Source organism: Mustelus asterias, chromosome 18 (genome assembly GCF_964213995.1).
Source record: "Mustelus asterias chromosome 18, sMusAst1.hap1.1, whole genome shotgun sequence".
Classification (NCBI taxonomy): Eukaryota; Metazoa; Chordata; class Chondrichthyes; order Carcharhiniformes; family Triakidae; genus Mustelus; species Mustelus asterias.
In genome coordinates this window covers 80357370-80378773 of record NC_135818.1, presented here as the reverse complement: position 1 = coordinate 80378773, position 21404 = coordinate 80357370, and the positions used below count along the sequence as shown (strand labels likewise).

The window sequence follows — 21404 nt, the reverse complement described above, 5'->3', positions numbered from 1 at the left end:
CAAAACCCAACCATCCCCACCCCAAAACCCAACCATCCTCAACCCAGAACCTAACCCACTTACCTTGTACACTTATCTTCTTCCTGGAAGCCTGTCAAGGATCTCGAAAGCTACCTGCTTTATAGCTGCCGGTGCCATAGAGGGGGTGCAGTTTTCTTCCCTTCGACAGAGCTGCACTCAACGCTAGGCCCCAGGTCCACTCTGCACTGCCCAGATCTCGCTCAGCCTGACTCAGAAGTTCGGGCGAGCCAGGAGTTTAGGTAAGAAACTGGGATCGGAGTAGCACTCCTCACTGACTGCCACTCCAGTGGTGTTCAGGCCTCCTGTTATTCAGGTTCATGTGCAGTGCAATCGTCAGTGAGACAACTTCTAAGCGCACAGTATTAACAGGATGTCTAATTTATTTCCAGGTGATTAAATGCAAAACTATTTTTTTTAGCATGCCTGCAATGACATCACAAATAGTTTAAAGTAAAGTAAAAGTAAAGTTTATTTATTAGTGTCACAAGTAAGGCTTACATTAACACTAATGAAGTTACTGTCGAATTCCCCTAGTGTTACTGGGCATCTCAGCAATGGAGATCACAAACAAATCCCCAAGTAAAATCTAAAAATAATCGATAGAATAAAGACTCCGAGACTCAGAGGGAAAAGGAACAGGCTAGAATCTAATTGAAGGTTCAAGTGGTTTTTGTAGAATCAGAGAATGGTACAGCACAGAACGAGAGTGTTCAGCTCATTGTGCCTACGACAGCACTTTGGTAGAACTCTCTTTCTCCATCGCCATGTAATTTGTGTCCCTTCAAGTACTTAACCAATTCTCATTTTGAAAGGTACTATTGAAACTGCTTCCGCCACGCTTTCAGGCAGCACATTCCAGATCACAACAACCTGCTGCATAAAAATGTGCTTCCTTACGCTGCCTCTGGCTCTTTTGCTGATAGCTATACACCTGCCACTGGAAGTAGGTTCCTTTTATTTATTCTCTCAAAATCATTCATGAGGTTGAACCTAATCTCCTCTTGAGCTTCTCTGCTCAGAGAACAACCGCAGTTCCCCACACAACTGAAGTGCCTCCTGCCTGGTAAACCACTTCCCCAGGACCTCACCTCCCAAAAGGATAGTGCCCAGAATTGAACTGTTGTGGGGGAATTAAAGAGATAGACACAAAATGGTTGCCCTGGCACACAAAATGGTTACCTGGGAAGGGACATTAAACAGGCACTGGCTTTTAGCACAGACAGTTACTTAAAGTCAAAACGTGCAGGAACCAAAATGCTGCAGGAAGCTAGTCAGAGCTTGAGGCACTTTAAGATAAGGGCAGACCCAGAACAATAAGTCAGCCACAGATGGGGACATAAATACATAAATGCAACAAAATCAGCCACTGAATGTATAGATCGAAACCAGTCGTTGATAGAGGAAATGTATCCATTCTATGAACAATGATATGTTAACTGTCCATGTCTGTACCTGTCTGCTTGTAACGATGTGTTAACTACCGATGTCCGTAATCTGTCTACTCAACTTATAACGATGTGTTAAATGGCTAATATCCTATTGTCTAAAAGGTATAAAAATGATCAACTACCATTGTGTAATTGAGAAGGTAGCTGCCAAGTACTGCGGAGTACCAGTGTTTACTCCCAAAGCTTCGTGTCTGAAATAAAACTGTATTGTTGAAACCTCGAAGTCTGACTCCGGTGGTAAATTTCCCACAACAGAACAGAATACTCCAGCTGAGGTTGGATTGTTCTTTTCCCCCCCAAATTATTGCCCCAATTCTTCCCCACTACTGACTTTAGGCTGACTGGCCTAGAGTTGCTGAATTTATCCATTTCTCCCGATTTTTATTTTTATCCCTATATTTCTCCCTAAAACAGTGATACAACATTTGCAATTCTCCAATCTTCTGGCACCGCCTCATATCATAGAAACTAGAAGCAAGAGTAGGCCATTTGGCCCTTTGAGCCTGCTCCGCCATTCATCTTGATCATCAAATTCAATATCCTGATCCCCACGTCCTCCCATATCCCTTGATCCCTTTAGCCCCAAGAGCTATATCTAATTTCTTCTTGAAATCAGATGTTTTGGCCTCAACTTTCTGTGGTAGTGAATTCCATACATTCACCACCCTCTGGGTGAAGAAATTTCTCCTCACCTCAGTTCTAAAAGGTTTAGCCCTTAACCTCAAACTATGACCTCTAGTCCTGGACTCCCCCACCATTGGGAACATTCTTTCTGAATCTAACCTGTCTAACTCTGTTAGAATTTTATAAGTTTCTATGAGACCCCCTCTCACTCTTCTAAACTCCAGTGAATATAATCATCTATCTATTTTTATCCTTTGATTTATTATCGTCGTATGTATTGGCACACAGTGAAAAGTATTGTTTCGTGCACACTATACAGACAAAACATGCCATTCATAGAGTACATAGGGGAAGAAGGAAAGGAGAAGGTGCAGAATATAGTGTTACAGTCATAGCTACGGTGTAGAGAGAGATCACCTTAATACAAGGTAGATCCATTCAAAAGTCTGATGGCAGCTAAGAAGAAACTGTTCTTGAATCGGTTGGTAACTGACCTTAGATTTTTGTATCTTTTTCTCAAAGGAAGAAGGTGGAAGAGAGAATGTCCAGGGATCGTGCGGGCCTTAATTATGCTGGCTGCTTTTCCGAGACAGCGGGAAGTGTAGGCAGAGTCAATGGATGGGAGGCTGGTTTGCGTGATGGATTGGGCTACATTCATGACATTTTGTAGTTCCTTGTGGTCTTGGGCAGAGCAGGAGCCATACAAACTATTCTATCTAATTTTGATTCTGTCTCCTCTGATTGCATGGCAGTATCCTCTTCTCTGGTGACGATAAGATGTAAAGTACATATATCATACCTCTGCTATGCTCTCTGCCTTCTAAAGGTCTCTTTTTTGCTCCCTAATAGACTCCATCTTATGTATGAATACCCTTTTATTACCTCTGCTCTGTTAGATTCTCTCAAAAAGAGAGAGATTTTAACCAAAAGTGGTACAGTTACAGGATGTCCCAAGAAAGAACTCAGTTTTTGGGAGATGCATATTTGGATCCTGGAATTTTTTGATGCATATTTTAACATTGGGAAATAGTACAATTTAATTGAAAAGAAACTTGTTGGTTTCTTTTATTTAGAATGTTGTTGGTTGTTTTAGAATGTTGTGGATCATCTCAGCTGCAATTTGTCACAGCTGTCAAAGTATGCGCAGAGCTTTCAGAGCAGGTTGTTGGATATGGGTTGGCCTGACATCTCCTCAGTAAGATGGAAGCACTTAGCAAAAAAGGTTTTTTTTTTCAGTTTTGCATCTACCAGGCATGGAAAAGCCTCAAGGAAGAGCTGAGTAATTGTAATAATGTTGAGTTAATACACCGCAGTCGAGGACCCTGAATGCCCTCTTCACTTATTTATGGGAATAAGACTTTTGGGTTGCTTTTTATGTTAGCCATTCATCTATTCTCATATTCTCTCTTTGACCCTCTTGGTTCTGGCACTTTCTAGATCCAGATTGGTTCTCTACTGTATTATGAATTTCACATCCGTCATAAGCCTCTGTTTTCTGTTTAATTTTAACCTCTCTATCTTCAGTCATCCAGAGAGCCCTCGTTTTTGATCATTTTATTTTCCTTTTCATAGAAATGTGTTAGCCCTATATCTGAACCATCTGCTATTCGAAGACCTCCCATTGTTCAACTGCTGTTATGTCTCTCAACCTTTGAAACTAATCACCTGGGCCTAATCCTTTCCCGATTCGCTAAAGTTGGCCCTGAGCAGTTAACTATTTATAAGTTTAATTGTTCCTTGTCCTTTTCCAATAACTTTTCGACATTATGATCACAAGGCAGAGTTCTCCCATCTGGGATTAGGACCCGTGGTGGGGATGGGAACATGGAGTGTTCCCCACTGCGGAGGCCGACGGGAAAAACAGCCATATCTTCCAGCCCCAACCTCATTAATTACGCAACTGGGGCATTTTGCGCTCTATTCCGTGGCAGGGCAGGCCTGATGACATAGGGTGCACCATCTGATAAGGGCACCATATTGAAAAGGTGCCCAACATCACTGACCCACCATTGAAGAAAGAAGGTGGACCTCCTGAAAATGAACCTAGGTCTCCAAGACCATTCTGAGGCTGGAAGATGGGCCATTTCCAGGACACTAATTCTGGAAGGTCCATCTATAGGTGCTCTCCACCAGCCATTCCTGTGGTGTTCCAGGGTTTCTGGCAGCCTCCATCCCAAACCCAGGGGCAACCCCAGGCATTGTTCAGGTGAGTCCCGACATCTGCATGCCAGATGTGTTTTGCGCCAGAGTGCTTTCCCACTGGAGTGGCGAAGAATTGGGTGTGGCTGGTCGGGCCTTCATCTGCATCCCATTAACAGGATGCAAACCAATTTCACGCAAGCCTCCAGCAAGATTCCTGATCCATCATGGTGGGCACCAGCGGATGATCCCACCGGAAATCCATGCTGGTGTAAATCTGAATTTAGGGCCTCCCACCAAATTCTCCCCTATCTTCCTCCACAATCATCCTCAACACTGGTGCCCCACAAGGCTGTGTTCTCAGCCCCCTACTCTACTCCTTATACACCTATGACTGTGTGGCCAAATTCCCCTCCAACTCGATTTTCAAGTTTGCTGATGACACCACCGTCGTGGGTCGGATCTCAAACAATTACGAGACGGAGTACAGGAAAGAGATGGACAATCTGGTGAACTGATGCAATGACAATAATCTCTCTCTCAATGTCAACAAAACAAAAGGAGATTGTTGTCAACTTCAGGAAGCGTAGTTCATGCCGCTGTCTACATCAGCGGGGACAAAGTAGAAATGGTCAAGAGATTCAAGTTTTTAGGGTGTCCAGATCATCAACAACCTGCCCTGGTCCCTCCATGCAGACGCGATAGATAAGAAAGCCCACCAATGCCTCTATTTTCTCAGAAGACTAAGGAAATTTGGCATGTCCGCTACAACTCTCATCAACTTTTACAGGTGCACCATAAAAGCATTCCTTCTGGTTGTATCACAGCTTGGCATGGCTCCTGCTCTGCCCAAGACCGCAAGAAACTGCAAAGGGTTGTGAACGAAGCCCAGTCCATCACTCAAATCAGCCTCCCATCTAATGACACTGTCTACTCTTCATGGAAAAGCAGCCAGCATAATTAAGGACCCCACGCATCCCAGACATTCTCTTCCACCTTCTTCTGTCGGGAAAAAGATACAAAAGTCTGAGATCATGTACCAACCGGCTCAAGAACAGCTTCTTCCCTGCTGCCATCAGACTTTTGAATGGACCTATCTCACATTAAGTTGATCTTTCTCTACATCCTAGCTATGACTGTAACACCTCATTCTGTACTTGCTCCTTTCCTTCTCTATGAACGGTATGCTTTGTCTGTATAGCACACAAGAAACAATACTTTTCACTGTATGCTAATACATGTGACAATAATAAATCAAATCAAAATTCATTGAACCTGCCAACCGGGACATGGGACAAAAAAACCCAAGAAATCCACCCACTATTGCACACATAGCATGCAGCTAGCAGTATAACCTCATTCTGCCATTGCAGAACTGCAAGAATACTTGTCCGAGACCAGCAGCAAAGGTACAACTGCAGCTGCGGCTGTCAGCAATACAGCAAATAAATATTGGAGTCTGGTAATCAAAAGTTTAAAGCTTACTTATTTGTGTCACAGGTAGACTTACGTTAACACTGTAATGAAGTTACTGTGAAAATCCCCTAGTCGCCTCACTCCGGCACCTGTCCGGATACACAGGAACAATTTAGCATGGCCAGTGCACCTAAGCAGCACGTCTTTCGGATTGTGGGAGGAAACCGGAGCACCCAGAGGAAACCCACGCAGACACGGGGACAATGTGCAGACTCCGCACAGATAGTGACCAAGCGGGGTATCGAACCCGGGTCCCTGGCGTTATAAGCAGCAGTGCTAACCACTACGCTACCCCCTCCCAAAGAGATTTTTCAGATTTTGCATCTTCTTTCCAACCTCCTCAGAATTTCCAACACTGAGGTTCCTTTGTGGTTGTAGTCGTATAGAGTATACATGCTTTACACATTAACTGTGAAGCGTAGGCCTGAAGCCTGAGGCTAGATTTTAAAAGCCACAGTTCTGCTGCTGACAAGTCAGTTGAAATATGATGTGAAGGCTTTGCATGCTGTGTAATACATGATGGCGTAGCACAAGCAATGATTGCTGATGAGGACCAACTGTGCTGGGAATTAGCAGCTTGCGATTACAGAGATGGAAAAACCATGCTTTTATGCAGTTTTTCTATTTGCAGAAATTAATAAAACGATAGTTTGTAATTTAGTTCATAGTTCTATTTTAATTGTCTTTTCACCCCAAGGTGCATAGCTAATAGTTTTTACAGGCAAAATAAGCAATTGAGAGTTTTAAATAATAAATCATCTTAATTAGCATTATTAGTAAACATTTAGGTTACAACTTTGGCACAATAAGGGAGGAGTTATTCCAAATAATGACCCACCGAGGATTTTGCAACATGCTGGTTCTTATACTGCTGGAATAATTTTAATAACCTGTTCTCGTTTACCCCAATAATGAATGGATTGTCGGGGCACTTAATTTGTGTATTTGACAAATGTTCGCCTCTTTCTCCATCCCAAAGGTGAACACGAGGGAATGTACTTCATCACAATAGTATTTCAATAAACATGGGCTTCCTGCGCCAAGAGCTGGCTAATCGCAGCGATTTCCCAGGATGAAGGCAATCTTCATTAGCTGCAATAATGTGAAATTTATCACTTATAGGGACAGTGTTCAGACCCAGGCCAGAGACTCCAAGGTGTTTTACACTACATGTAACCCCCACTATTTGGCCTGAGCTTGCAAAATCCTACTGACTGTCCTGGCTTGAGACGATTCACATCTCTTCAATTTGTGATTATCCCTCTCTCCAATTGCATTATCTATACCTGTAAAAGCTTGATTACCTGTAAAGACTCGCATTCCAACCATTCTTCACATTCCAATCTCTAATTATCTTGCAATTTTTTCTTTGCCTATATATGCCGTGTTTGTGAACCTTCCTCTCCACTCACCTGATGAAGGAGCAGCGCTCCGAAAGCTCATGATTCCAAATCATCCAAGTTGGACTTTAACCAGATGGTATGAGACTTCTTACTGTATCTAAATGGGAAAAAGTCCAAATTCTTCATACCACTTTTAACAAAGACATTACCGTCACTGAAACAGTCACAGAAAACCTGGGATCCTTATCCTGATGTTGCACCAAACTATTCTGAATTCACGCCCCACCCTCAAAATGCTAGAAATACTCAGCAGGTGGAGAGAGAAATAAATTTAACAGTCCAAGTCAGTGACCTTTCATCAGGTAAAAGTTAGCTGAGTATTTCCACCATTCCTCGTATTATATCACATTTCCAGCATGGGCAGTATTTTGCTTCTCTGTACAAATAAAAGCTCTTTCTCAGTACAGAAGAGTAATCACGGGAGTTCCCCACTGGGCACATCACTCCAGACCAAATCTTTGTTCACTGAAGAGAGCTCCCAAAACAAATGTTTCAACGGGAAAAGCAGAATAAGCCACTCAGCACCATAAGGTTTTAGCAATGGTGTGATTTCCTTGGCTTATGGCAATTTATCACTTCCCATCCTAGCAGCCGTGCCGTCAGTGGAGTTTTTCACCTTCTCCTTATGATAAACATTCAGCAAATATCATTTGGATTTGTGGATGGCAGCCATTCAACTGAGCAGCATTTAAAACACAAGTGAGTCAAACCACTATTGGTCCTCTCCCAACGCCCGTGTACAATGAGTGCACTGTACAGCGTCACAATCCTGGAGCTCCTTATCCCACAGGCTGAGAAGCACCTTCACCAGACCGACCACAGCACTTCCACGTGGATCAAGACCACCAGCCGTGGCTCGGTGAGTAGCCCTCCCGTCTCTTGAGTCACAACGTTCAAGTTTCAAGTCCCTTGTCAGAGGTTTGAGCACAAAGATCAAGGCCGACACTCTCAGTGCAGCACTGAGGGGGTGCTGCACTGTTGGAAATGCGGTTTCGCGATTGATACTTGAAATCACCTGCCTACTTGGATAGATGTTAAAGATCCAAGGTTGTGCGGGTTAGGTTGATTGGCCATGCTAAATTGCCCCTTAGTGTCAGGGGGATTAGCAGGGTAAATATGTGCGGTTACGGGGATAGGGCCTGGGCAGAATTTTTGTTGGTGCAGGCTCGATGGGCTGAGTGACCTTCTGCACTGTAGGGATTCTATGATATCCCCTGGTATCCACAGTCCAAAGGTGTGCAGGGTAGGTGGATTAGCCTAGATAAATTGTCCCTTAGTGTCCAAAGATGTGTAGGTTAGGTGGTTTAGTTGTGGTAAATGCGTGGGGTTACGGGCATAGCGTAGAAGAGAGGGCCTGGATGGGATGTTCTTTCGGAAGGTCAGTACAGACTCAATGAGGCGGATGGCCTCTTTCTGCACTGTAAGGATGCTAAGCAGAGCAGCAGAGTTCTCCCCAGTGCCCTGGCCAATATTTATCCCAAAATCAACATCACAGTGCTGTTTGTGAGAGTTTGCTGTGTGCAAATTGGCTGCCATGTTTCTCATGTTCCAACACTAGCTATACTTCATGGCGTAGTCCATTCATTGCAAAGCATTTTGAGACTACCAGTGGTTGTGAAGATCGTAGAATCCTACAGTACAGAAGGAGACCATTCGGCCCATTGAGTCTGCACTGACCACAATCCCACCCAGGCCCTATTCCCATAAATTCCGCACATTTACCCAGCTAATCCCCATGATACTAGGGTCAATTTAGCATAGCCAATCAACCTAACCTGCACATCTTTGGAAAAGCACTATATAAATGCTGGTTTTTCTGTTTTTCTCACTATCATCTCCTCAAGGGCAATTCAGAATGGGCTTTCAATGCCAGCCTTGCCCACATCCTGAGAATAAATTTACGAAAAAACATCCCAACCATATTACTGACACCTCGAGTATGTAATCCAACACGACACTGTACTAGACTCAGCCTAAAAGTGCTCCTTTGACAGAAATAAGATCGATTGTGATTTGGAAAATGGGATTATCTTCCCACTTCCATTAAAATTCAATTATTTAACAAGACATAAAATGGAGTTAGCGACTCCATGCTGGCTGTCTTGGCCACTGATCGAGCTGGGATTTTCAATTCTGAACACAGTCTTGGAGGTTTCATCTCTTGCCTCCAACCAACCTTTTTACTTCTAATCTCCAAGATATTTAGAACAGAGACGCAAATCTGCTAAAGAAAATGCACTATTTCCCAATTCTTAAATCAATGATTGTTCTCAGAGATTTTCTTTGCTTGCACCACAGACTTCAGGGCAAGCCTGGGGAATTGGCAACCCAAGTTTGATCCCCAGCTTGTGCCAAATTCGCCAGTCTTACTCTGGGCAGGGAAGTGATGGCAGACAGTCAGCATTAAAGTTAAAAGTTTATCGTTTATTTATTAGTGTCACAAGTAGGCTTACATTAACACTGCAATGAAGTTACTGTGAAAATCCTCTAGTGAGGCAGCAGTGCTAACCACAGTGCTGCCCCAGATCACTATCTGAATTCTCCTGCACACAGATGCATGATTGAGCTTCACTCTGTGGGCCCCGTTCTTCATTATACCATTGACATTCAAAAATCAAAGTTCATGAAGGAATATTCACCTCGTCCACCACCAGTATACCATGACACATGTGTACCATCCATAGGAGGCCCTACAGTGACTCACCAAGGCTCCTTCAACAGCACTTCACAATCCTGAAACCCCTAGCATCTAAAAGAACAAGGGCAACAGGTGCATGGGAACACCACCATCTGCAGGTTCCTCTTGAAAGCCATCTTGACTTGGAAAGATATCATCATTCCTTCACTGTCACTGGGTCAAAAAGCTGGAATACCCTTCCTAACAGCACTGTGGGTGCCTACACCACACAGAGTGCAGTGCCCCAAGTTCGTGGCTCGCCACCACCTTCTCAAGGACTGACGTGGAGATGCCAGCATTGGACTGCGGTGGGCACAGCAAGAAGTCTTACAACACCAGGTTAAAGTCCAACAGGTTTATTTGATAGCACGAGCTTTCGGAGCACTGCTCCTTCACCTGATGAAGGAGCAGCGCTCCAAAAGCTCGTGCTACCAAATAAACCTGTTGGACTTTAACCTGGTGTTGTGAGACTTCTTACTGTTCTCAAGGACTAACAGGGTTAGGTAATTATTACAGTAGCAGCTATGATATTACACTTTTTAGAAAACTATTCTAAAAGTTACATTTTTAAGACTTTGAACTGCATTTGAAGAGTGCTTTTCAAAACGGATTCTGAGGGTCACATGGCTTTTGTCATGTTTGCACATTCTCCCCATCTCTGTGTGGGTTTCCTCCGGGTTCTCCGGTTTCCTCCCACAGTCCAAAGATGTGTGGGTCAGGTCGATTGGCCATGCTAAATTGCCCCTTTATGTCAGGGAGATTAGCAGGGTAAATATGAGGGGTTACAGGAATAGGGTCTGGGTGGATTGTGTTCATTGCAGACTCGATGGGCTGAGGGCCTCCTTCTGCACTGTAGGGATTCTATGATTTACTTGTAGATTCAAGCTGGAACTCCTTCAGCCAGACAGAGAAGACATCCTCACACATATATTTTAAAATTCAATGAGTGTTCCAAAAGAGTAAACAGAAACCCATTGACTTCATGGTCTTTCCCTCCAAACGAAAGAACATTAACCAAAAAGCCACAGCAAAGTGTGAGCCACCTTGACCCATCTGATCAGTATAGGGGGTAAGGAGACTTTGGATAACTGTAATGGAATTACCACTTGTCACAAAATGCCAGGATGCTATTAAAATGAAAATCAAACTGCCATGTAATTTGTAAACCATATCTGGGCAGCAACTCAGAGAAAAGGAAAAAATATAGAACAGGTGTACTTTGCAGTTGATACAATTAGTCAGAATGCTGTGAGCCAGGAAGCATTGTAGACACAGAAGAGGTGTTGAAAAAACAGCAGCAAGAAAGAGAAAGCAGGGTAGCCAACCATCTTCAGGAAACAAGCCCAGCTAGAGATGGAGAGCTGAAGGCAAAAAGCCAGTTGGTACAAAAGATTGCTTTCTTTGCTGAACCGAAGATCATTCCCAAGTCCTGGTGACTTAGAGTGTACGGTGTGGTAATCGCTGGCTAGATTTGATCAATAGATGTACAATTGTTGTTTGGGAAATGAGGATTCAGCAGGGTTTAAGATTATGGGGAAACAGATACTTTTGGTTTTTCAGTCTTTGAGGGACGAAGTGCTTACTGTTAATTTGCCAAAGTATAAGATTGTTCTTTGTAGTGTTTTATTACTTCTATTTTAATAAATACTTTTGGTTTGTTTAACGAAATAAAGGTCTGAGTTCTCATTGTTTCCGCAAATGTTTCTTGCTAATATCCAAAAAAAAGGCACCACAAGAAACCAGTGTTTCAGGTTGAAAGACTTTCACACATATCAGTGGGGTTTTGCAACACACTGCAATGACCAGAGAGGGAGAGAGACCATCATGAAACAGCTAATAATCTGCTGTAAATAACTGGGCAGATAAAAGTGCCACACCTGCAAAGCTAGAAATCTCTCGCCCATGTAGACTTGCCTAATCAACCCACTCATTAAAGCAACCTCTGGCAATTTGATAAGGGAAGCCATCACAGCTGCAGAGGCAACTCCACAATCATAGAATCCTACAGTCCATCGTGTCTGCACCAACCACAATCCCATCCACAATCCTATTCCCATAACTCCATGCATTTACCCTAGCTAGTCCCCCTGACACTAAGGTGCAATTTAACATTGCCAATCCACCTACCCTGCACATCTTTGGACTGTGGGAGGAAAACGGAGTACCCGGAGAAAACCCACGCAGTCATGGAGAGAATGTGCAAACTCCACATAGACAGTGACCCAAGCCGGGAATCGAACCTGGGTCACTGGCATTGTGAGGCAGCAGTGCTAACCACTGTGCCACCATTCCGTCCAATGTCGAAACCTTTGCTTAAGACAATGCAACCTCCTGACTTTGAAACATATTAGGCCTGCACCAAAGTAGACTGAATTTAAGTCATGATTATAATCCTCATTTTATTTTAATTTGAAATCTTTGCATGTATGTATGTGTTTGTAACTTTATCTTCTCTTAAGTAGCTTCCACAGCAATCGGGTGAAATTAACTGTTCCCTTTAGTAAAAAAGGATTTGCTGCTGGGTTATTTTAAATTGGATTACTCGCTCCAAGGATAAAATGTACACACTCACACACAAATACATTGTTCAGAGGCGACTCTGGGAAAGAATCTTTCAAAGCATCCGTGACGCAATAAATGTTGGCTATGCTCACATCTAATGAGCAAATAAACAAAAGGCCACTTGAATGAGATGCAATACGGTAGCTGAAGCCTGTGAAACAGCAAGGACATGGTACTTGTAAAAAGATTGAAAGCTGGAGTGGGGGGAAGAGCGCAAGTCAAAGTCTGGAGTGCTTGACATAGACGGCCTTGTTATTTACAGAACTTAGAAATTTCGAGATGAATCCATTGTTACAATCCTGCTCAGAACTGTTAACATTTAAAGAGAAATCTGAACTGCCGGTGATCAATGCAAAGAACTTTGCCGCAACATTTCATGCTTTTTAAATGAAAACACACTTTACTGTATATAAAAGGAATGAATCAAAAAGCATTATAGTTTACAACTAGTTATATTATGAACTCAGTTCTGCTTTTTACTTCACCCAAGAGTTCCCTTATACATTACAAGAATCTTGAAGGTTCATTCACTTCTTTAGGGACCAACACAAAGGTATGCCACAGCCACCCAGAATTAACTTTCATGATTCTCCTCCGTGTTCCAGCTATTCCGAAGTAAGATTTTATGAGGGTCCTTCCATTAGCTTTTTGGCTAAGCAATCCTCTGACTTTTCTTTTAGATCTTGTGACTGCACACGTTACTCGTTCTGGTTGCCAGCAGATAGCCAACAGCCTTCACACAGCCATCCAAGCTAACTCTGATGACTGCTTTCCGCCACAAGGCTCTGTGAGGAACCTCTGTAGATTTTTCCTCTAGTTTCAAATTGGTGCCAATCTGCCAGCTCCTTTTCCACTCACGAATTCCAAACTAAGCTCAAGCTCTTGCCTGCATTCCACGCAGTGACTGATAAAGTTAATATTTACTCTGCTTAGGTGTCGGCCTGACTAACATTCATCTCTTTTGGTTTTTTTCAACTCAGTGAGCTGCAGTCAACACTAAACCAAGGCTGCAAACTGTCTTCTGTGAGAAAAACCGAGCTAAATTAAACTAAGGCACCTACTATCCACCAAAGTCCATCTCCATGACAACTTGGCATGCTTTGGGATGCTCTCAACCAGAAACGTAAACTAGTTATTTTACCATCAACAACATTTTGATACTGGAACCCATCAGAATAATTGCTGGTCGGCCCTTCCTCCAGAATTTTTGTTCCCATCAAGGAATTGCTTTGTTGACCAACTGCCCCACTTTGTCTTAATTTGGGAATTACATACATAATTTAAATATTTTATTGAAGTAAGGATGGACATCCTAGCTCCGTTAAGCTAAGATAGAAGATTGTTTATCGCTTTCACACCACTACCTCTGACTTTGTAAGATAAACATATATTAGCTTTTAATTGTAATTAGCACCAAGCTTGTTTGAATTGCATTCACTTGCAATGCATACCAATTTCTCAACCAGGTGTTTCCATTTATCTTGCATTTAAATAGTTTAATTGCCCAAACCAAAAGTTATATTCTAAATCCTATAAAATTATGAACCAGATTTTTGCAAGACCACCTCTTCAGATCTCACACCGTCATTGTGGTAATAGTCCAGGCATCTGGAAACACCTTGCGCTTTATCCAGGATCAGGATAACTTACAACTTCCTCCTCCAATCCCATACAAATCAAACTATTTGATAAAGCACGTTTTATCCCATGTGGAAATGCAAGCCATGGATGTGGCTCATAGGATAGAATCAAAAGGTTTAGGTAGTATGAAAAGTTACTTGGACCATTGTACCTGTACTTGATCTCTAAATGAGGTATCCCATTAGCTCATTCCTTTGCCATGTAGTGTAGGAGGAGGTTATTGAGCCCATTGTACTTGTGATAGCTCCCTGAAAAAATGATCGACACAGCATATTCCCTCCCCCCACCCCTTCCCATATGTACATGGAATACGTTTCTGCTTTATCTAGTCCCATTTCAAACAACATTTAAGCCCTCACAATCCTTGCTCCTCTCTACTTAGCCGAGGAATTTTTCAGAGGAATACTTTAATCACAGGATCCTGATGATGTGACCTCCACCAGCCCCACAAACCTCTTCTTTTTGTGATGGACTTCTAGGTCAAAGTCTCTGTCAAGGCTGTTTTCAAAGCAACCAACTTGGGTCACTGTCTGTGGGGAGTTTGCTCATTCTCCCATGTCTGCATAGGTTTCCTCTGGGTGCTCCAGTTTCCTCCCACAGTTCAAAGATGTATAGGTTAGGTGGATTGGCCATTCTAAATTGCCCCTTAGTGTCCAGGGAAGTGTAGGTTAGGGGATTAACCATGGTAAACATGTGAGGTTACAGCGATAGATAGCAGGGGTGGACCTCGGTGAGATGCTCTTTCGAGGAGTCAGTAGAAACTTGATGGGCTGAATGGGCTCCTTCTGCACTGTATGCACTTCTATGGTTCTAACAGGAGGAGCAACCAGAGCAACCCATTGCCAACATTCCCTTTGATTTCCCCTCTTTACACCCCTACCACCTCTCATCCCCAGATAATCCTGGACCTCTGTTCAAGAGTAGACCCACAGGTAATAAACATGTAGCCACATAGCTAAACCTCTTCACCATCTTAAATCAAATACAAGAAGTCACAGATAAGTGAACAATTCTACAGGCACAGTCAACAACGAAAGTTTGGACTTACCTGTGATTTGACAGTCTCATATTCTTCCGTCCCATATTCTGCCTTCTTGAGTGAGGTCATGTAGTCAAAACTGATGATTGCAGTCTGAAAGTAAAAATCACAAAACAAAAAGGTTCTTCAACAGACTTATTACTGCTTTCAATACTCCAGTGCTTACTCTTAGCAAGCATAGTAAGAAGTCTCATAACACCAGGTTAAAATCCAACAGGTTTATTTGGTATCATGAGCTTTCGGAGCGCTGCTCCTTCTTCAGGTAAGCAGCGCTCCGAAAGCTCATGGTACCAAATAAACCTGTTGGATCTGGTGTTGAGACTTCTTACTGTGCCCACCCGAGTCCAACGCCGGCATCTCCACATCATCTTAGCATGTTTACTGAGGTATCTTAGTCCTAATCCTAGGCCCCTCATCAGGCCACTTGGTAGATTCACAGGGGCAGCTAGATTGGTGGTTGGGGGAGCGGTGAGAGGAGGAAGTGTGAGACCAATTCCTTCCTCTTTCCCTTCCTGTAAGGAAGGTTCTTTAAAATTTACAGGTGTTACATTTTAATACCATCACACCAGTGTTTCCCAATTCCATTGCTTACAGGCAACCTAGGAAAGGATTGCATAGCTGCTACAATGAAATTGTGGCTGAAGTCCACTGGAGTGAAATGATCTGCATGGCAACACTCTGGAGACAATTAAAAGGCCAATTCATGACAGCTTATTGACCTGGTTATTGATTAGGTTGTAGAAGACAGGGTAAGGATAATGTCACATTGGAAGAAAGTGGCTCGTGGTGTCCCACAAGGATCTGTGTTTACGACCTTAACTATTCACTATATTTATTAATGATGTAGGTAATATGATGGAGCGCAACCTATCCAAGTTGGCCAGCGGCACAAAGATTGGTGGTATAGTCAGCTATGTAAATGAGGAAACAAAATTTTCAAAGAGACATTGATGAATTAAACGAGTGGGTGAAACTGTAGCGATTTCAATGCGGATCATGCAAGATCCTCCATTTTGTTCTGTGAAGGGAGAAATTCAGGTGTGATTTAACTGGTGAAAAGTTAGGAACAGTGAGGATCCAAAGATGCCTAGGGCTCCATGTACACAAATTACTCAAAAAAAAAGCTCATGGAATAAAGCCTTAATAACTCAAGGGACAAAATATAAAGGAGAGGTTTTTCCACAGCTAATCAAAGCCCTGGCTAGACTTGGTGGCAGTGGTTAGCACTGCTGCTTCACAGCACCAGAGACCCAGGTTCGATTCCTGGCTTGGGTCACTGTCTATGTGGAGTTTGCACGTTCTCCCCATGTCTGTGTGGGTTTCCTCCGGGTGCTTCGGTTTCCTCCCACAGTCCGAAAGACGTGCTGGTTAGGTGCATTGGCCATGCTAAATTCTCCCTCAATGTACCCGAACAGGCGCCAGAGTGCGGCAACTAGGGGATTTTCACAGTAACTTCATTGCAGTAATGTAAGCCTATTTGTAACAATAATAAGTTTTAAAATTTAAAAAAAATCTGGAATAATGTGTACAGTACAACTCTGGGCAACATACCTTAGTAAGGAAGTGTCAATCATGATAGAAGTGGAGCACATATTGAACAGAATATTACAAAGGGTTAGAGTATGAGGAGAGATTACAGAAAATAGGCTTGTATCATATATGACCACTTTCATCTAGAAGGACAAGGACAGCAGATACATGGGAACACCATCACCTAGAAGTTCCTCTTTGCCACTCACCATCCTGACTTGGAAACATATCGCCGTTCCTTCACAGTCGCTGGGTCAAAATCCCAGAATTCCCACCCTAACGGCATTATGGGTCAACCCACAGCATGTGGACAGCAGCGTTTCAAGAAGGCAGCTCACCACCACCTTCTCAAAGGCAACTAGGGGTGGGCAATAAATGCTGGCCAGCCAGCGACGCCCTTGTCCCACAAATGAATAAAAGAAACAGCTACTAACAAATGCAACAGGAAATTCAGGTGAAAGTTCTTTACCTGGTGAGTAGGCAGGATGTGAAGCCAGCTGCCAAGCAAGAATTGTGGAGGCAAATATATTGGATGCATTTAAGAGAAATCTAGATAAGTACATGAGAGAGAAAGGAACAGAATGGTATGTTGATCAGGTGAGAGGGAGTAGAGTGGGAGGAAGCTTGTGTGGAAAACTTGGTACAAACTTTATATTTTACTAACACTACTTACAGTGGCCACAGCTCGTACAATTCGAACAAACGCAATGTCATTAGGGTCCACATGGGAGGCGACATAGAAATCAGACAACGCTAACCCTCCTGTAATTACTGCTCCAATCCTCAGAAACCACTTTGCCATCCCAGGATCTAAAAAAAAGAAGGGCTTTCAATTAATCTCCATCAATGGGATAGAAAATAATCAAAATCTCAGCACATCCCACACCCACACCCACTCCCACTCCCACTCCCACTCCCACACCCACCCCCACACCCACCCCCACACCCACTCCCACCTCTGGTTCTATTGTAAAGGTTGATACAGGAAACAAGAACTGACCCAGATGTCCCTCTATCCACCCCTCACTTCGTGTGCAATAGGCACTATCTGTCAGTGTACTGTTAATCACCGTGTGTGGCAATCACCTTGTTAAGGGAATTGCTAGCTAAACATGTGACATTGATTGTCCGACAAATACAGACAGCTGGAATACTCTGGGGGAGAGCTTCATGCAGGTTATCTCATGGAGGAGATATCTTCAAATAAACTGGCTTGAACCGAAAAGTCATGATGTGGAGATGCCGGCGTTGGACTGGGGTAAACACAGTAAGAGTTTTAACAACACCAGGTTAAAGTCCAACAGGTTTATTTGGTAGCAAATGCCATTAGCTTTTGGAGCGCTGCTCCTTCAGGAAGGAGCAGGAGCAGCGCTCCGAAAGCTAATGGCATTTGCTACCAAATAAACCTGTTGGACTTGAACCTGGTGTTGTTAAAACTCTTACTGTGTTGAACCGAAAAGACCAGTCTGGATTGATTCTTCCACCACTTATCGGGAGGAGGTGGCGTCATGGTATTGGCACTGGACTGCTAATCCAGAGACCCAACTTAATGCTCTGGGGACCCGGGATTGAATCCCACCACGGCAGATGGTGAAATTTGAATTCAATAAAAATCTGGAATTAAAAGTCTAATGATGACCATGAAACCATTGTTGATTGTCAAAACAAACCCCAACTGGTTCACCACTGTGTTTTAGGGAAGGAAATCTGCTGTCTTTACTTGGTCTGGCCTACCTGTGACTCCAGACCCAGAGCAATGTGGTTCATTCTTAAATGCCCTCTGAAAAGGATATAAATTTGATTTGATTTATTATTGTCACATGTATTAGTATACAGTGAAAAGTATTGTCTCATGCGCACGATATAGACAAGGCATACCATTCATAGAGAAGGAAAGGAGAGAGTGCAGAATGTAGTGTTACAGTCATTGCTAGGGTGTAGAGAAAGATCAATTTAATGCGAGGTAGGTCCATTCAAAAGTCTGACAGCAGCAGGGAAGAAGCTGTTCTTGAGTCGGTTGGTACGTGGTCTCAGACTTTTGTACCTATTTCCCGACAGAAGAAGGTGGAAGAGAGAATGTCCGGGGTCCTTAATTATACTGGCTGCTTTTCCAAGGCAGTGGAAAGTGTAGACAGAGTCAATGAATGGGAGGTCGAGTTGCATGATGGATTGGGCTTCGTTCATGACCCTTTGTAGTTTCTTGCATTCTTGGACAGAGCAAGAGACATACCAAGCTGTGAAACATCCGGAAAGGATGCTTTCTGTGGTGCATCCATAAAAGTTGGTGAGAGTCATAGCGGACAAGCCAAATTTCCTCAGTCTTCTGAGAAAGTAGAGGCATCGGTGAGCTTTCTTAACTATAGAGTCGGCGTGGAGTCATGGGAAAGTAAGGTCTTGCATTTATATGGTGTCTTTCACATCCTCAGGATGACCCAAAGCCAGTGAAGTGATTTTGAAGTGTAGTTCCTGTTGCTTCATGGTCGAAGTACCACAAACAGCAATTTGATGGGTGACAAAGTTCTCAGCGTTAAGGTAAATGTTGGGAAGTGCATGGGGTGAAATCTCCCCCCCCGCCCCCCCACTCCTCCTCGAACAGCACCAAACCAACCGACTACATCCAACCGAGAAAACACGGAGCCTCAGAGCAACGTCTCGTCCATGTGACAAATCTAACATCCCGAGTGCAAGGCAGTGTGCTAGCTGTGCCAACTCAAACAGCACCAACGCCCCCAAAGGCAGAACGTGTTTCGTGATCACGTCTAAAGTGAGGAAAATTGATAAAACCTGCAATTACAGAGCGGCTGTTATTTCTGTCGATCGTTTTAGAAACATCGTCGCAACTGGTTCTTAAAACAGAAATGTGTGAAAGCTACAGTGGAAAATGGCGGCAGCTGCCTTCTGGAAGCAGAGAGACACCAAATCTTTGAAAGGCTGGAAACCCAGGTGAAGAGCCAAGGTTCACTGCACAGGAACCAGCAAAGGTTCAAAAGAACTGCAGGAGGAAATAATTGGGGAATGGGCAAACTTGAGTTTGAAAAGGCTGTAGACTACAGGTGAAGGGGAACGGTGAGAAATTAGTACACGGTTTTGAAGCACTGGAAATATATTGAGCTGGAGTCAGACATGAAGTGATGACCCTCAAAAATAAATACTCACCAGCAGCACATATGGACGAGGATGTGTGAGCTGCCCATAGCTGTTTTCCCTGATTAAATGATTTGATGGGGTGGATGGAAGCTCTCCCCTCTGGAGGGGTGAAGTCCACAACAAGGGGGCAAAAGTTTAAAATTAGTGCCGGAACATTCCAGGGCGATGTCAGTTCCTCACACAAAAATGTCGTGGAAATTTGAAACTCCCTTCCTCAAAAAGGCAATGCCTTATGGGTTACAGAACCAAATGACGGAGGATCTCATCGAGGCTTATAAAATTCTAACAGAACTAGACAGAGTAGATGCAGGAAGGATGTTCCCGATGGTGGGGGGGGTGTCCAGAACCAGGGGTCACAGTCTGAGGATTCGGGGTAGACCATTTAGGACGGCGGTGAGGGAGACATTTCTTCACCCAAAGAGTGGTGAGCCTGTGGAATTCATTACCACAGGAAGTAGTTGATGCCAAAACATTGAATGTATTCAAGAGGCGGCTGGATATAGCACTTGGGGCAAATGGGATCAAAGGTTATGGGGAAAAAGCAGGATTAGGCTATTGAGTTGGATGATCAGCCATGGTCATGATGAATGCTCGAAGGGCCAAATGGCCTCCTCCTGCTCCTATCTTCTATGTTTCTATGTAAAGCAGATGAAGTCAAGATCAGCCACCATCTGGTGGCAGACCGGTAGAACTCAAGGGGCAGAATGGCCTCCTCCTCATAGAATCAGAAATTTACAGCAGGATAGGAGGAGGCCATTCAGCCCACTTTGTCCATGCCAGCCAACAAGAAGCCATCCAGGTTAATCCCACTTTCCAGCTCTTGATTCACAGCCTTGGATATAGACTTGAAGTGCCGAATCCTACAAATACTTAAAGGTTGTGAAGATTTCTGCCTCTACCAACCTTTGAGGTAGTGAGCTCCAAATGGCCACCACCTCGGGGAGAAACCAAAAAAAACCCATCGAATTCCCCCTAAACTCTTACCCAAAATCTATACCCCCTGGTTACGGACCCCTCAACCAAGGGAAATGCAGCCTCCTACCTGCTCTTTCTAGACCCCTCAACATTTCAGCAAAGTGGGAAAGGACGGAGTTTGGAAGGGATAGGGAAACTCAGAGAAACTGTGAAAAAAAAGTTAAAGCTTTTTACTCTTATGTGAGGAATAAAAGAATGACCAGGGTGAGGTTAGGGCCGGTCAAGGACAGTGGTGGGAACTTGTGTATGGAATCAGTAGAGATAGGCGAGGTGATGAATGAATACTTTTCTTCAGTGTTCACCAAGGAGAGGGGCCATGTTTTTCAGGAAGAAAAGGTGTTACAGGCTAATAGGCTGGAGGAAATAGATGTTCGGAGGGAGGATGTATTGGCAGTTTTGAATAAACTGAAGGTCGATAAGTCCCCTGGGCCTGATGAAATGTATCCTAGGATTCTTTGGGAGGCGAGGGATGAGATTGCAGAGACTTTGGCTTTGATCTTTGGGTCCTCGCTGTCCACGGGGATGGTGCCGGAGGACTAGAGAGTGGCAAATGTTGTTCCTCTGTTTAAGAAAGGGAATAGAAATGACCCTGGTAATTATAGACCGGTTAGTCTGACTTCGGTGGTTGGTAAATTGATGGAAAAGGTCCTTAGGGATGGGATTTACGACCATTTAGAAAGATGCGGATTAATCCGGGATAGTCAGCACGGATTTGTGAAGGG

At 43.7% G+C, this 21404-nt stretch overlaps 1 protein-coding gene across 2 annotated transcripts in view; it reads right to left on the bottom strand.

Annotated features, from left to right (window-relative positions):
- The window catches only part of adck1 (aarF domain containing kinase 1), a 490953-nt gene that overhangs the window by 431505 nt on the left and 38044 nt on the right, over positions 1-21404 (bottom strand). For both annotated transcript variants that reach the window (XM_078234382.1, XM_078234384.1), the window contains exons 3-4: positions 17234-17370; positions 15040-15123 (exon numbers count right to left, since the gene is read on the bottom strand). In XM_078234382.1, coding sequence (XP_078090508.1) covers positions 15040-15123; positions 17234-17362 — 213 coding nt within the window. In that variant the 5' untranslated portion in view covers positions 17363-17370. The remainder of the gene's footprint in view (positions 1-15039; positions 15124-17233; positions 17371-21404) is intronic.